Here is a 15,151-nt window from a genome sequence, read left to right as displayed (position 1 = left end):
AATTTGTAGCTGGATAAATTTATACATATTTCTTGTCTGATATATCAACTTATTCCGGCTGAACATAACTCTGTCTTTGTATCCATATAACATCGTAATGCGGGCGTCGGGAGGGCATCGATCGAGGTCAGTAGTCTATTGCAGCATGTTGCAGTGTCTCTAGCCTCCTCTCGATTCTCTACGTTACATTTCATGCCATACACTAAACAGTGATCAATACATGGGCCCACCAATAGTCCGTCAAAGCTGCATCCAGCCCATCACAATTGACTATCAACCACAAAAGCTCAACGTGATGATTCCACAGGATGTTGGCGCACGTAGTACTGATTTTACAGCAGCTCGGGTGGTGTGCAGCCTGGTAGTTCATGTATCTGTTTAGTGGTTGTGGTGACTGCTGGCAGTGAAGCTTTTGGACTATCATGATTTGCGGAACTCGAGTTGACGCGCTGGCTATGGTTCTTCCATAGGAGGTATATTGCTATAATGGTAGTCACACACAAAAGTTCAAGTCCCCGATTACTCCTCCGCTTATTACGCAGACATTTGTAGACCAGCCACGTTGTTGGTGGGAGAAGTACTTAGTGCAGATAGAGCCCGTAACAGCAAGAGTCTGAGATACCCTACAGTTCGGGATAAAAAGAGGTTCTACAGCTAAAAGGGGCTAAGAAAAAATAGCGAAAAGAGAATATTAAATATTTAATTAAATACTTCTAGAAGAAATAAAATGGAAAAAATAAACCAGAAAGAGACAAAAGCTACTATAATAGTTCGTTAAATAGCGAATTAAGTACAAAATATTATTTTTAAAAAACCTTAAATTAAAAAAGAAAAAAAGTATAATCTTTCTAGTAGAAGCCGAGCTTATCCTTTAAGTAGTATCTAGTCTAGCAAGCTAGACCTACTGTTATTAAACTCCCGTGTGTCTGTCAGCACCATGACACCACTAGCCGACGAAGAGTCTACACCTGGCTCTGCAGAGGCGACTTGAGCCTCATTCTCATCTGAAGTCGCTGTAGTCTGCGTGTCTGTTTTCGGGCTGGTCGATTCCGATATACGCTTGTGAATTTCGTCGCTTGTTGGGAATTTTGTTGTTGACTCGCCGGACTCGGAGATACTCGTGATTCATAATTCGGAGAGACTTGTGGTTTTGGACTTGGCAAGGCTCGTGATACTGGCGAGACTTGTAGTAGCTTTGGTCTCTTCGTTCGCCGTGATTTGGTAGTGATCGGTGCCTGGCTTTGCGCCACAGTGTAAGAATATGTTTGGTCGACGTCGAGCGTGAAAAGTGCTGTAGAGCAGTAGGTCGTGCTAGTGCTACACGGATCACATCAGGGGTGGTTAGTTGCCGTATCTCGCAAAGGAGCCACATTGCCCTGTTCAAACCACAACTGGTGTGACTTACCAAGTGAAAGTCGATGGGTCCTCGCTTTCTGTCACTCCGCATCCCTTTGAACACGCTCTTTCATCAAAGCAACTGCCAGCAAGTCCACAATCTGTTGTTGTAATGACTGTGCTGGGACAGAATCCCCAGAAACCACTCTTAGTGTCAACACAACAGTCATAACAGGAATTGGTGGTCCTGATTTGATCTGGGCTGCCATTCAGGTAACCACATTTGGAGAGTTTTGTTGTGATAGATTGTTTTTGGGGCTCGTCGCCGGAATGACTGCCGAGGTTGCAAAGTTGAGATGTCGGGGTGATGGTTGGCAGTACTGTGAAAAAAGCCTGACTGGGACGTAGAATGCTGAATTTAAGCAACAAGAGAAGCCAGTGTGAGTGAACTGGACGCTGCATGGCCAACTGCGAGTTCAAAACAATGGTCCCAGCCAATAGCGCGCCAACGAAAACCTCTATTCAGGGCGCCAACAGGCCTCCTTAATACGGGTCTTCAGCCTCTAACAGCTATCTTATTACCCGTAACATCTATATCCTGTTCCTGGTCGTATGGTACACTATATTCTTCTAAATATCCCCCGACTCCTTCTTATGGTACAGCGCCTTATTCCGGCAGTGGAACAGATTATCTTCATCGCATCCGAGGCAGTATCGGCCATAGCACTGAATCTCACCTGTAGCGGCCGGCTCTAACGTCTCAGAATATAGCTGCTCTTTCTTCTCGTCCGCCGCCCCACCGGCCATGCGTAATGCGATCTCTCTCGCCTCCTGCGCGAATCTCGCCCGCTCTCGGATGCCCTTCCCGTACCGGCACATCACGAATGGACAGGGCACGCACAGTAGCGCCAGCGCCGCCGGGACGCCGGCGCCGTAGTGCACGCCCAGGCGCTCAAACATGATTTTTGTGAACAGGGGGAAGACGGCCCCGAAGAGAGACCGGAGCATTGTGCTAGCCGCAATAGCCGACCCGGCGTAGACTGTGTAAGTGTCGACAATGTAGTTCAGCAGGCTGAGGAAGATGACCACCATGCCGAACCCAAATGGCGCCGTCCCGGCGACGGGAATTACGACGTGGAACTCGGGCGAGTTGGTCAGGGCAAATAAGAGCAGGCCCAGTGGCGCCATGATGGCCCCGAACCGCGCTGGCCGCAGCCGCATCTCCGGTGCGAGGCGTCCGGTTGGCGAGGCTTTGGCCTCTCGTACATAGGCTCGGTTCTGGAAGAGCATGAAGACGAGCGCCGCGACCATGCCCGCCGCGATGCCGAGGAACGCGAGCCCGGCCACGCCTTGCCGGAGGCCATAGCCCTGCTGGAACACAATGGGGAAGGCCGCGAACATCATGTACATGGCCCCGAAGATAACGGCCATGTACGTCGAGAGGACGATGACGATGATCTCGGAGAACAACAGCGCCCACGGCCTCGTCATCGCCATCCGCAGCACAGCGCCTATGGACTTCCCTCCCTTACCGCTGCCGGCTCGAACTCGGTCCATCTGTGCGCGGAACACAGTCCCGTGCTGGTTGTCGCGTGTGAGCGCCGCCGCCCGCAGTCGGAGCAGCACCGGGGCGTACGTCTCCGGCACAAGAAAGTAATACAGCAGCCAGACCAGACCCGTGACAGCTGTGATCATGGTGCCGACGCCTGCCCAGCCAGCCGCCTCGCCCAGGAACCCGCCTGCGATGGGGCCAAGGACAGGTCCTAGGAAAGGCGCGGCGGAGAAGACGGCGCTGACGCGGCCGCGGTCGGCGGGTGAGAAAAGGTCCACCACGATGCTGCCGGACAGAACGAGGGCCGAGGACCCGAAGGCGCCGGCGAGGAGGCGGCTCGTGGCCAGGAGGGGCATGTTGGGAGCCACGGTGGCGATAAGGTTGAAAGCGACAAAGGCACCGTAAGAGGCTGTAAAGACTACGCGGCGACCGAAAGACTCACTGAGCGGCGCCCAGAGGAGCGGTCCTAGGGCGAAGCCGAGCACGAAGAGGGAGACGCCGAGGAAGGCTGTTTCCGAACCGACCGAGAGGCGCTGGGAGATGTCGGAGATGGAGCCTGTGTAGGCGGATGAGGAGAAGGTCATGGCGAGCGTGGCGAGGGCGTTGAGGCCGGCGATCATCCACCTGATGCCGAGACCGAAGTTGAGCGGATTGCGCTGGTCGTTGGGGATGAAGCCGATATAGTAGGGGTCTTCCTCCGTCCCAGAGCCCGTCCAGTCGTGACTGACAACGGCCCGCGTCAAGAGGATCGGGTCATGCACGATACGCCAGTGCGGTATATTGGGCTCCTCGTCGCCGCCCTCGAGGGCGGTGGGAGACGGTTCCATCAATCAGAAATGGAAGGCCGAAAGACCGTAGCTGAGGACATGGTCCCATGGGTCTGTACAATGGTTGTATTCTGCGATAAAGGACACGGCGGTGGCCATAGGGAGCAAGTGATGAAGGCAGGGAGCGGCATGGACTGAGGTGCCAGTGCCTGGGGGAGTGGATACCCAGGACTCGAGGAGGCGAGGACATGTTCGCGTCGTTTGAAGAGATGGTTCAGACAGGGCGAGAACACGAAACTCGACTATCCTCGCCCTCTTCATGCCTCTCAGCCTTCTCGGTGGTGTTACCAACTCCCTCTGGTGCGCAACGCATCTCAGACAAATCAAGACGAACCCCCTCGGGCGCGAGACAAGGTAAGCGCTATTATGAAACTTGATCGATATGAGACGGTTTTAATGGAACTCTTGTTACACGTCTTATTGTTTCGTTTTTGAAAGGCGCTAAAGGCAGTGAAAGGTGCACGACTGACCTGACTCGCGCTCTAAGGGAATCTCGCTCAGAAAGCGCAACGACCATGTTGTAAGACTCCGCACACACAACACACGACCTCAGCCCCTGGAACTTGACACATATCAGCCAAGGTGTTATGCTCATATCAGTGGAGCATTTACGGACGACGTTTCATCGACATTGGACTCGGTGGAACGCCAGGATCTTGACTCGAGACTGGTTCCAAGCCCCGTACCAAAGCAAAGTGATTGAGGAACCGACCTTGTGGCGGATGGAAACTTACTTCTTGAAAGCCCAGCCTTGAGCACTGCTAGGCATTTTGTTCAAGCAAAAATGTCGCAGGCGTCTCAGACACATACCACATCACTGCTGTTTCTGATTCTGCTGGCCTGTATTGTTGCCACACCTAAGATCTAAAACGACAAAGCTGTGCTTCCTTCCAAAGGAATCACTGCTAGCTGCCAGTACAGGATTCAGACAGTCCTAGTAAGAAAGCAATGCACGGAAATGATTGGATATTTTCAGTAAGCTACCAGTCCTCTTATGCCAGAGAGAACGCTCGGTGTCTACGTCTTCTGTAATATTTTCGAGAAGACACTATCGTCATTGCTACCCTGAGGTAACAGTTACATCCCCAGCACTACCCGCCGTCTCCAGATCCTTTATCGATGCTTTTGTACCTGTATAATATTGCGTAAAGTCATGTTTCAACAACCCCGGAGCCTGTGATGCGGGATACCGCGAGTTAGTCTGCATGCATCGATGAAAGACAGTGAATTCGGGGCATCTTACCCTCAAGACGTTAGCAAGCATCGCAGCACTCTCCGGGCCTGGCGTAGACCGAAGTGCCTTCAAGAACTCATCCTTTTCAATAGCCTCACCAGCTTCCGTCGTCAAGCGTTCGAGGTTCGCTGTCGTGATCCGGTCTACCACGTTCTTGTATATCCCTCGGCGGACACTGTTGTACTTGTCTAGAATCTCGTCCATGGCAACCCCATTATAGATTCCGATGAGGCAGTCCGATAGCCCGCCTACGTCGACCATCCCGCTCGTCAGTCCCATCCCACCCATTGGGTTGCACAGGTGCGCCGCGTCCGCCGCCAGGAGGATACGGCCAACGCGGAACTGGGGAGCACAGCGCTGATGGATGCGATACGGACTGAAGCTGACGATGTCAGGTTCTTCGACAGTCGACTGCCCAGGAAGAGCCGCTCGCAGGCGTTCGGCCACGCGAGCGACGCACTCGTCCTGTGACAGGCCGCCATCCTGCCCGAAAGTCACCCGCCAAAGGCCGTCCGGGCCACCTACGCGGGCGGCCATGAACCACTCGGTAGGGTGGATGACGAAGTTGATGTCGGACCAGCCCATAACATCGAATCCCGGGTGCCGTACGTTGACTGCCACCAGCCACAGGTCCCAGGTGAATCCGGGGAACGAATCTCCGAAGAGACAACGACGTACCGTGCTGCTGGCACCATCACATCCGACGACGTAGTCAGCTGTGAGGGTGGACTTGTCTGCTGCACACCCTCCGTTCGGCCCAGTGTCCATCCCGATTTCGACCCAAGCTGCCCTGTCGTCTTGGTTTACCTGCAGAACGCGATGTCCAAAACTGACCTCTGCAGTCGGCTGCTCACGTAGCTTCTCGAGTAATATCTCGACCACGAGGTTGAGTGGCAGGCTCACTACCCCATCTGCGGTAGGTATAGGGTTCTTGGGCAGCTCGGCGAGTACCTCCCCGCTGGGGAAGCGCCAGGTGACGCCCGAGGGTCTGAGTCCTCCGCGGCTGATGATGGCGTCAAGGACACCCGACCGCCGGAGCTCATACACACCAGCAGGGCCGTAGTGCGTTGCTCGCGGCCGGGTGTCCGGGCTGGAGGCGGACTCGAGGACTCGGACGACAATACCGTGCCGGGCGAGATTGAGAGCCAGGAGAAGGCCGGAAGGGCCGGCGCCTACGATGATGACTTTCTAAGCTAGAGTCAGCTGCGCGCTTTCATTGCGTGGGAAAGGGGTTAGGAAGAGGAATGTGGACTTCTGACATACAATGGTGGGGGTTGGTGTTTCTTCAGCCATCGCGTGCGAGGAATCTCTCAATAGAGCAAATCTGGTGTGAAGTCAAGACAAACAACTGAGGAGCTGAGACGATAGCGGCTATCTTAAAGATGATAATCTGCCATCCTCGCAGCAGCCGACGCATGTCAGCATTGATGGGCATGGTAGTGGCCTCAGCTCATGGTCTAGATCTCCTCAAGCACGTTTTGGACGCAAAACGTGGCGACGTGCTCCTGGAGTTTGACACCCTGGCCATCGTCGTCTATGCGAGGTGAGACGGTAAGAAAACGGTCCCCATTAGGCCAAGAGATTCTCAAACTAGCTAGTTCAAGTTCTACTGAGTAAATATAGTATGTGTCATCTCGATTACTTTACATCGAGATGTCGTAGGGCGGTTTCGGATCGGTACGGCGACCGGCTATCGGCCCTGTTTCAGCCACTCGAGCATGTACCTACCCGGTCCATGTGGAAAATATGGATTATGGAACATCCTGTAGATAATTTGCATCAAATCCTCCTGTGATACAGTTGTGTCAATAGCCAACGCCGTCTTCGCGACGTGTGATCGGCTATCAGGATGATGGCTCGATCCGCAATGTATCAGAGTGCCATATTTTTCATCTGTGCGAAAGGGGCAAATTCTGAGGCTAACATGTTGCGCACTAGGTGCAATGATCAAAGAAGCATTGACACGTCACGCTAGCGACCGACTAAGGAAGGAGAGAGCACTTGATCGCGGTCCAGCTTGATACGAGTTGCTTGGGCTGGCTCCCAGGCGAGTATATAGATAACTATGGCCGTATCAAGTCTTACATCGCATCAGCACGCCTTGGTCTTGACGACACGGCAGTAAAACCTTTATTTAAATTCCCCGTTGACACGCTGGCATCATGTCGACACCTGCTTTCAAGACTCATATTCTCGTGTTTGGGGACCAGACGGAGAAGATCCTGCCTGCCATCCAAGAGCTGTACAGGCACGCCCCAAACTCGCTATACCTACGACGCTTTCTTCAAGTCTCTCACGATGTTGCTCGACGCTACTTCGAGAGTCTATCTGCTCTCCAGAGCCAGAGGCGGTATTTCGACACATTTTTGAGCCTTGCCGACGAGTCCGCTCAACAGAAACACCCGGACATCATCGTCCAGAGTATGCTCCTCTGTGTAGCACAGCTGGGCACGTTGGTAATGTATGACAAGACCCAGGTTGCCTGTATCCGTTCTCAAGCAGGGACTGGAAGCTCACGATAACAGGAAACTAGAGGAATGCCCGGAGTTGCTGCAGAGCACTATCATGGTAGGTTGGTGCACAGGTTTGCTTCCGGCCGCAGTCGCTGCTTCGGCGGTCTCAATGGTTCAAGTATTGGAGCTTGCACCGAGGGCTGTAGAGCTTTCGATCAAGATCGGCGTGGATGCGCATCGCAAAGCCGCAGCAGTTGAAGATCACCCTGGAAGTTGGGCAAGGGTTGTAAAGGGATGCCCGGAAACCGATTTAGAGGCGATGTTGAACCAGTTCAACGCGACAAACGTGAGTAGTTTCCCGACATCCTCTTCTGAACGGAATTTAGAACCCCAGACCTATACCCCTGGTATCATAGCTGACGCTTCTCCAGAATCTGCCAGCTCCAAAAGCAGCATATATCAGCACAGTCGGATCTTCTAGCTGTACTATCAGTGGCCCCCCTTCAACACTTGAAACCCTCTTCAGGTCAACTTTGTCCAATTCCCGGCAATTTCCATCGGTCTCGCTCCCGATCTCGGCACCTTTCCATGGATCCCATCTACCAGATCTGGGCGTCTGGGACAGTGAGAGATCGGAGAAGCAGTTTGGGAACGCCGCAATGCTACGCGATAAGGCCGCCATCATTTCGCCAAGCTCTGGCAGAACCTACGTTGGAACGACACTAGACGAAATGTTGCCTCAGATCGTTGACGACATTCTTTGGAAACAAATCCGGCAGCAAGATGCATTCACCGGTATTCGACTCCTATGTGGCGACAGCCATGTCAGGATCACACCCATTGTGGCCACGGCGGTCTCCAAGCAGCTGGAGGATCACCTGTGCGAGCATGGTATCACGGTTGATTCTCAGCCATTTACCAAGCCGGAGTCTACGCCGTCAAACTCCAACTCCGTTGCCATAGTGGGCATGTCGGGGAGGTTTCCAGGAGCAGAATCTCTCGACGACTTCTGGCGGGTTCTAGAGGCCGGTATTGATCTCTGCCGCGAGATTCCGCAAGACCGGTTCGATGTCAAGTCCCATCATGACCCCACCGGCAAGAAGGATAACACAACTCTGGCGCGATTCGGTTGCTTCATCGACCGCCCTGGAATGTTCGACGCGAGGCTTTTCAACATGTCCCCGCGCGAAGCAGCCTCAACTGACCCCGGTCAGCGGCTGCTCCTGATGACGACCTATGAGGCACTGGAGATGGCGGGATATACCCAAGAACCACAAGCGGGAGAGAGAGATACCAAAGTCGGCACTTTCTTCGGCCAGACCATCGACGACTGGCGGGAGTACAACGCCGCAGAGAAGGTTGACATGTACTACGTCACGGGAGGCATCAGGGCGTTCAGTGCAGGGCGGGTGAACTATCACTTCAAGTGGGACGGCCCGTCCTACAGCGTGGACAGCGCGTGCTCATCGAGCCTTCTCGCCATTCAGCTCGCATGCAGCTCCCTCCAAAGTCGCGAGTGTAACATGGCTGTGGCAGGGGGGTCGAACATTCTTACTGGTTGCAACATGTACTCGGGACTGAGCCGGGGCAGCTTCCTGTCACAGACCGGCTCTTGCAAGACTTTCGACAGCGGTGCTGATGGGTACTGCCGCGGTGAGGGTGTAGGGGTCGTGGTCCTCAAGAGGCTGGACGACGCCCTCGCCAACCGAGACCCTATTCTGGCAGTGATCAAGTCCGCTGCGACAAACCACTCAGCACAAGCGGTGTCGATTACGCATCCTCACGTGGAGACACAAGAGCGTCTGTTTAGAGACGTCCTGGCACAAGGAGGGGTGAATCCTACCGAAGTCGATTATGTTGAATGTCATGGGACCGGCACCCAGGCAGGAGACGCCGCAGAGTCCAGCTCCGTGGTCAATGTCCTGGCACGAGGGAACAGGGAACGGCCGCTTGTTATTGGATCGATCAAGCCGAGCATTGGGCACGGAGAAGCAGTGAGTGATAACATATGCATCAAAGCACGTCTGTGAGGTTGGTCTCTAACATTGCTCTGCTTAGGCCGCGGGGGTATCGTCCCTCATCAAGACCTTGTTGATGATGCGGAATCAGGCTATTCCTCCTCATATCGGCGTGAAAGCACAGCTGAATCCGGCTTTGCCCTCTTTTGCGGATAACAACTACGAGCTTGCCACATCTCGTCCATTTGCCAAGGAGTCGGGCAGAACGAGGAAGATCATGATCAACAACTTCAGTGCAGCGGTATGTTTTTCACCATCGCCCCTTTTACTCACTGCGTAGTGCTCACACATACCTCTCTCAAGGGCGGCAATACAAGCCTCCTCATAGAAGATGCGCCATCTGTATTGCCTGCACCCGAGTCTTTGGACCTTCGAACCACGCATGTCATCACAGTCTCCGGGAAAACCCCAGCTTCTCTTCACCAAAACCTTGAGCGTCTCTCCAGCTTTGTGGCCTCGACATCATGCTCAATTTCTAGCATTGCGTACACGTCTACGGCTCGACGACTGCATCATCCCCTCAGGAAGGCATACGTGGCTAAGACACCAGCTGAGCTATCTGCTGCGCTGGAACGAGACCGGCCGAGCTGGGAGGACATCAGCTCCGGCCCCAACAAGCCCCCAACGGTAGTTTTTGCGTTCCCCGGACAAGGAAGCAAGATTCTCGGGGCCGGCGCCGAGCTGTACAGGACGTCCCCCGCCTGTCGCCGCGATTTCGACGGAATGGATGCTCTCTGCGCTTCCCAAGGCGTGCAGTCATTCCTGCCAACACTTTTAGGAGAGACGACTGAACCTTCGCCTCTCGAGAACCAACTCACGCTCGCAGTCGTTGAAGTTGTTCTCGCCAGGCTCTGGCAGTCATGGGGTGTCAAGCCAGACCTCGTCATCGGCCACAGTCTGGGAGAGTACGCTGCGATGTGCGTGGCTGGTGTGATATCTGCCTCGGACATGGTCTATCTGATTTCAAAAAGGGCTGAGCTCATGAAGACGCTATGTGCTGCAGGGACGCGAAAGATGCTGTCACTACGGCTGGGTGTTAAGGATGTCGAGGCTGCTCTGAGGCAGTCGTCTGCTGATTTGCCGTCCCTTCAGGTAGCATGCATCAACGGACCGACATCAACGGTCGTGAGCGGGCTGGCAGATGACATATTGAGATTCCAGAAGATGCAGCAAGAGGACTATGGTGTTACGGCTGTCCTCCTCGAGGTGCCTTATGCTTTCCACTCTGCCCAGATGGACCCCATCTTGGAGCCGTACGAGAAGGAAGCGAGATCAGTCCATTTCGCAACGCCTACCATACCAGTTGCCTCCACGCTCCTAGGCTCCATTGTTCGGGAACCCGGTGTGTTTTCTGCGTCCTACCTCGCCCGGCAGGCAAGACAGCCTGTGAGATACACCCAGGCGTTGGACGCCTGTTCCGCGAGTGAGCTCATTGGCAACAAGACACTATGGCTAGAAATTGGACCAGGGACTACCTCACTGTCGTTCGTCAAACAGACGCTGGGATGCAGTCCGTCTTGCACTCTCCCAACTCTTGACCTGAAAAAGGGAACATGGGAGACGGCCTCGTCCACTCTCGCTGCTGCGTACACTAACGGAGTCAACATCCGTTGGACGGAATTCCATCACGCTTACAAACACTCTCTCTCCGTGGTCAGCCTGCCGACATACGCGTTTGATCTGAAGAACTACTGGCTTGACTACACGAGTCGACTAGACCACCCCAGCTCGGCAGCCTCCTCAAAACCAACACTCGAAGAAACATCTGCGTTCACGTCTCGCTGCTGGCAGAAGATAGGAGAAGAGTCCTTTACCCCCACTGAGGCTTGCGTCAAGTTCACGAGCGACTTCAGCGACCCAGAGCTCCACGCCATGGCCCGCGGCCACATGGTCGGCGGCGTTGGTCTCTGCCCCAGTTCCTTGTACTCCTCAATGGCGTACTCCGCGGCGCTCTACATCTTCCAGAGAAGGGACGCCTCGCTCTCCTCTGTTCCGCCCATGGACATTTTTGACATGGAGATATTCAGCCCCTGCATCGTTTCCGCCGCCGCCGAGTCCCACCCGTTCACGATTACGGCGATCCAGGCCTTGCCATCAGGCGCCGTTGAGCTCATCTTCGCCAGCTGCCCTGACGGGGATTCATACCGCCAGCACGCGAAATGCTCAGTCTTGCGGGGCGCAGAATCCATGTTCTCCGAGGCAAACAAGAACCTCTATCTCATCCAGGACCGTATCTCCACCCTGCGCCGCATGGAGCAGGCCGAAGAACTCGACCGGCTGAGTAAGAGCACCGTGTACAAGCTATTCAAGACCGTGGTGGACTACTCCAGGCCGTATCAGGCGCTGGAAAGTCTGCACCTGAATCCGGAGCGGCCCGAGTCCTTCGCAAAGCTGAGCTTCCCATCTCCAGATGACCCCGAAAACTTTGTCCACAATCCGTTCTGGATCGACAACCTGGCGCAGCTCGGAGGCTTCTCGCTCAACGTCAGCCCACCATCAGGCCAGGACGATGTGTATATCTCTCACGGATGGCAGAGCATGCGCATTCTCCGCCGTCTGACCGCCGCCGAGCAACTCTCCGCCTATGTCTGCATGCAACCTTCTCTGGACGAGAGTGGCGTTTGGTCTGGAGATGTTTACGTTTTCACTAACGAGGAGCTCGTGGCCATGTGTTCCGGCCTTAAGTTCAAGCAGATGCGACGGACTGTGTTGTTCAGTCTTCTTGGGGCTGCCATACCCAACATGGTCGTTTCCATGTCCAAGTCGCACTCGCGGTCGTCGTCCTCTGTCTCGGTTCCAAGAGGCCGCATCTCGGCTCAGTTGACGCCCCCGATATCTAGAGCGTCCTCAAAATCGAGCAGGGTTGGGGTCGAAGATGCAGCTCTCTCGACAATTGTAGAGGCTGCCGGGTTGAGAATGGCCGATGTCTCTGAGGGCCTGGCTGAGTGGTCTGATCTTGGGATAGACTCCCTGCTGACCATCACCATCCTGCAGCAGCTGCGCGAATCTACCGGGATGGACCTCCCCAGTTCTTTGTTTAGCACGTACCCCACGATTGAGTCCTTACGGACATTCTTCCGCGGCAGTGGAGGTAGCATGAGCAGGAGTCCCAGCGTGTCGCAGGCGCCTCGACAGCACCGCAGCTCTCCTCTGTCGCAGTCGTCTCCTGCGTTTAACAAGAAGACGAAGAGTCGGAGCTCAACTTTGGCATCGACAGCAACTGCAGACAGCGGCATCTCCATGAGCTGCAATGGGGCATCGGACAACCTTTGCGAGGTCCTCGCGTCCATCATCGCCAGGGAGGTGAGTGTTGGTCGGGAGGAGATCCTGCCCACCACGCAATTTTCTGACCTCGGTATGGACTCGCTGTTGACTATCACGGTCCTGGCTAGCTTCCGTGAAGAAGCTGGCGTGAGTTTGCCCTCGTCCTTCTTCAACGACTGCCCCACTCTCCATGATGCTGAGGTCGCGATGCGGCCATCCCAGGCCAGGACTAATGAGGCTGAGCTCAAACCGCTTCAGTCGGAGAAGAACCCGATTCTAGGCAGAGTACCGGAACGTGAATTCGCCAGCACCGTAGTGCTTCTTCAGGGAACTCCAAGGCCTGGCAGACAGTCTTTGTTCCTTCTCCCTGATGGATCTGGCTCGGCACTCTCTTACATTGATCTTCCACCCCTGACGGAAAAGGCCACTTCGCTGCCCGTCTACGCACTCAACTCACCCTTCATTAGAGACCCAGACAGCTACACCCTCCCCTTTGAGGCTGTCGCCGAGATCTTCATCAAAACCATTCGAAGCACCCAGCCACATGGCCCGTATCTCCTGGCAGGATGGTCCATGGGCGGCATCTTCGCATACGAGGTCAGCCGCCAGCTGCTTGCTGCCGGCGAGGTCATCGAGCTGCTTTGCCTGATCGACAGCCCCTGTCCCCGGACTCTGCCCCCTCTCCCGGCGCCAACACTCGACATCTTGGACAAGGCGGGGCTGTTCTCCGGGCTGGACAAGGCCGGTAGAGGAGTACCGGACGCCACGCGGAAGCATTTCCTCGCTAGTGTCCGTACACTGGAGCACTTCCACCCAGCGGAAACGCCCCGGGACGCCGCGCTAGGCAAGGTCGTCATTATATGGGCCAAGGACGGTGTCCTCGATCGGGTGGTGGACGAAGACAAGAAGAGGGCTGTGCTGAGCGACGACGAGATTGCCGGGGCCGCGAGGGACTGGCTGGTCGGCAAGAGAAGCGACTTTGGTCCCGCGGGCTGGGACAGGCTCGTGGGCAGGGAGGTGGAGTGCCGGTGTGTCCCTGGCGATCACTTTTCCATCGTGAAAGCCCCTCTTGTGAGTGGTGTAGAGTGCCCTCGAGTGTTGTGACCGAGCTAACTGTTTCTCTGCAGATCAACAATGTCCAGGAGGTTTTGAGTGAATCCTTTCAGAGCCTAGGATTCGCATGAGCACTGTGGCATGGCGTGCCGGGCACTAGTTTAGAGCTGTTGGATATAGGCTTAGATATTCACCCCAGTTTGGATCTCTTGCATGGATTGCGAATCCCATGCTGATATTCATTGCATCGCGTTTATTTCCTCCTCGGGGTGGAGATCAAGCGAGTTCAATCACTGGCCCAATCAACGATAAAGCGAGACTCACCTCTCTCTCGCATTAATAACTTGAGAGGGATGCATTTATTTTTAAATTATGTATCTCATACCTAACACTATATCTCTCTGCAGTATGAACAGTTCGTATTTAGACACGAAAAAGTCAATCCCACCTTGAAATCTGCATTCGCTGAATACCCTAAAGTGACTAGCGAGGCCACGAGATTTATCGTCTTGGATAAGCAAGAACGACGGGTAAAAAAGGGATTGATGTTAGATTGTGAAGTAGAGAGACTAGATATTACAACGAGATAGACTGCGAGAGTGACGCAGAGGAATTTATCGTTGTTAAGGGCGAAGATATCGATAAGGAGCTTTAGTTATCCCCAGTTTGAGTTAATCAGCATAATTACTGTATGATCCCTATTGATGCGTGAGAAACCCGACTTCTTGGCTACTAATTCAACAGTCATAATTCTATCTTAAACACGCATACAAAAGTCTAGTTGCGAATATAGAAAAATAATACTTAAAATAAAGTGACGTCTATTTATATGAGAAATTGGCTGTGTGTGGACATACCTTAGTTTTTGCATATCAATAGACCCCCCGTCCCTGAGGTACAAATGGCGGGGATGGGCGATTGTGACCTTCTGCCGCGTAGCGTTATATATGTGTCACTCTGCAATTGGGCAAGACGAGCCATATGATGACGTGAAATATCAGACGAGAGACCGAGCCTAGTTATATAATGTCCGATGTCCGGCTAACCAAGGTGGCATATTGAGGCATTTTACGCATACGATACAGCACACTTGAATTAATCAATTGAACTCCTCAAATTCCAGCCTTTTTCTGCAATAAAGCACGTTGTGTTCGACTTCACTACCTCGAGCCCGCATTATCTATTAGCCCGGGTCCGACAGGGCCAACCTCTACGCTTCCCAGGACAGCCTGTGGCGTACTCGCATTGTTCCGTTACTTGAACCAATCCAACCAGCGAAGGATGGACGAACTCGCCTGTCCAGAGTCCAAGTCGGCCCCCAGCCCAGCCAACTATAATGGCAGCCTCACGTCTACCGTCCCGTCAAACGAGGGCCTGCCAGTTTTCGAGAACTTCGTTCCACGTCCCGGATCAAG

General features: G+C 54.1%; 4 protein-coding genes across 4 annotated transcripts; 1 reads left to right on the top strand and 3 right to left on the bottom strand.

The window, feature by feature from the left end:
- Positions 1 to 1,401: 1,401 nt before the first annotated feature.
- Positions 1,402 to 1,665, bottom strand: BGZ61DRAFT_323405 (uncharacterized protein; the record flags this gene model as incomplete). The annotated part of the gene is made up of 1 exon (XM_046238965.1): positions 1,402 to 1,665. A coding segment is annotated over one exon (264 nt), but the record flags the coding sequence as incomplete, so codon positions are not given.
- Positions 1,666 to 1,965: 300 nt separating this feature from the next.
- Positions 1,966 to 3,714, bottom strand: BGZ61DRAFT_498777 (synaptic vesicle transporter; the record flags this gene model as incomplete). Its single annotated transcript, XM_046251323.1, has 2 exons — positions 1,966 to 2,072; positions 2,136 to 3,714. 2 exons carry the CDS (start codon positions 3,712 to 3,714, stop codon positions 1,966 to 1,968), a joined length of 1,686 nt encoding a protein of 561 aa, XP_046097596.1.
- A 1,060-nt stretch (positions 3,715 to 4,774) lies between these two features.
- On the bottom strand, positions 4,775 to 6,241 carry BGZ61DRAFT_538632 (putative monooxygenase; the record flags this gene model as incomplete). Its single annotated transcript, XM_046254680.1, has 3 exons — positions 4,775 to 4,888; positions 4,958 to 6,136; positions 6,212 to 6,241. The coding sequence occupies 3 exons, from the start codon at positions 6,239 to 6,241 to the stop codon at positions 4,775 to 4,777; spliced, it is 1,323 nt and encodes a 440-aa protein (XP_046097595.1).
- Positions 6,242 to 7,110: 869 nt separating this feature from the next.
- On the top strand, positions 7,111 to 14,061 carry BGZ61DRAFT_593032 (uncharacterized protein; the record flags this gene model as incomplete). The annotated part of the gene is made up of 6 exons (XM_046256767.1): positions 7,111 to 7,409; positions 7,474 to 7,747; positions 7,833 to 9,395; positions 9,460 to 9,660; positions 9,723 to 13,754; positions 13,811 to 14,061. The coding sequence occupies 6 exons, from the start codon at positions 7,111 to 7,113 to the stop codon at positions 13,865 to 13,867; spliced, it is 6,426 nt and encodes a 2,141-aa protein (XP_046097594.1). The 3' UTR covers positions 13,868 to 14,061.
- Between the last annotated feature and the right edge of the window lie 1,090 nt (positions 14,062 to 15,151).

The sequence above is a fragment of the Ilyonectria robusta genome (assembly GCF_021365365.1).
Source record: "Ilyonectria robusta strain PMI_751 chromosome Unknown BGZ61scaffold_29, whole genome shotgun sequence".
Classification (NCBI taxonomy): domain Eukaryota; kingdom Fungi; phylum Ascomycota; class Sordariomycetes; order Hypocreales; family Nectriaceae; genus Ilyonectria; species Ilyonectria robusta.
This window is presented reverse-complemented; position numbering and strand designations above follow the sequence as displayed.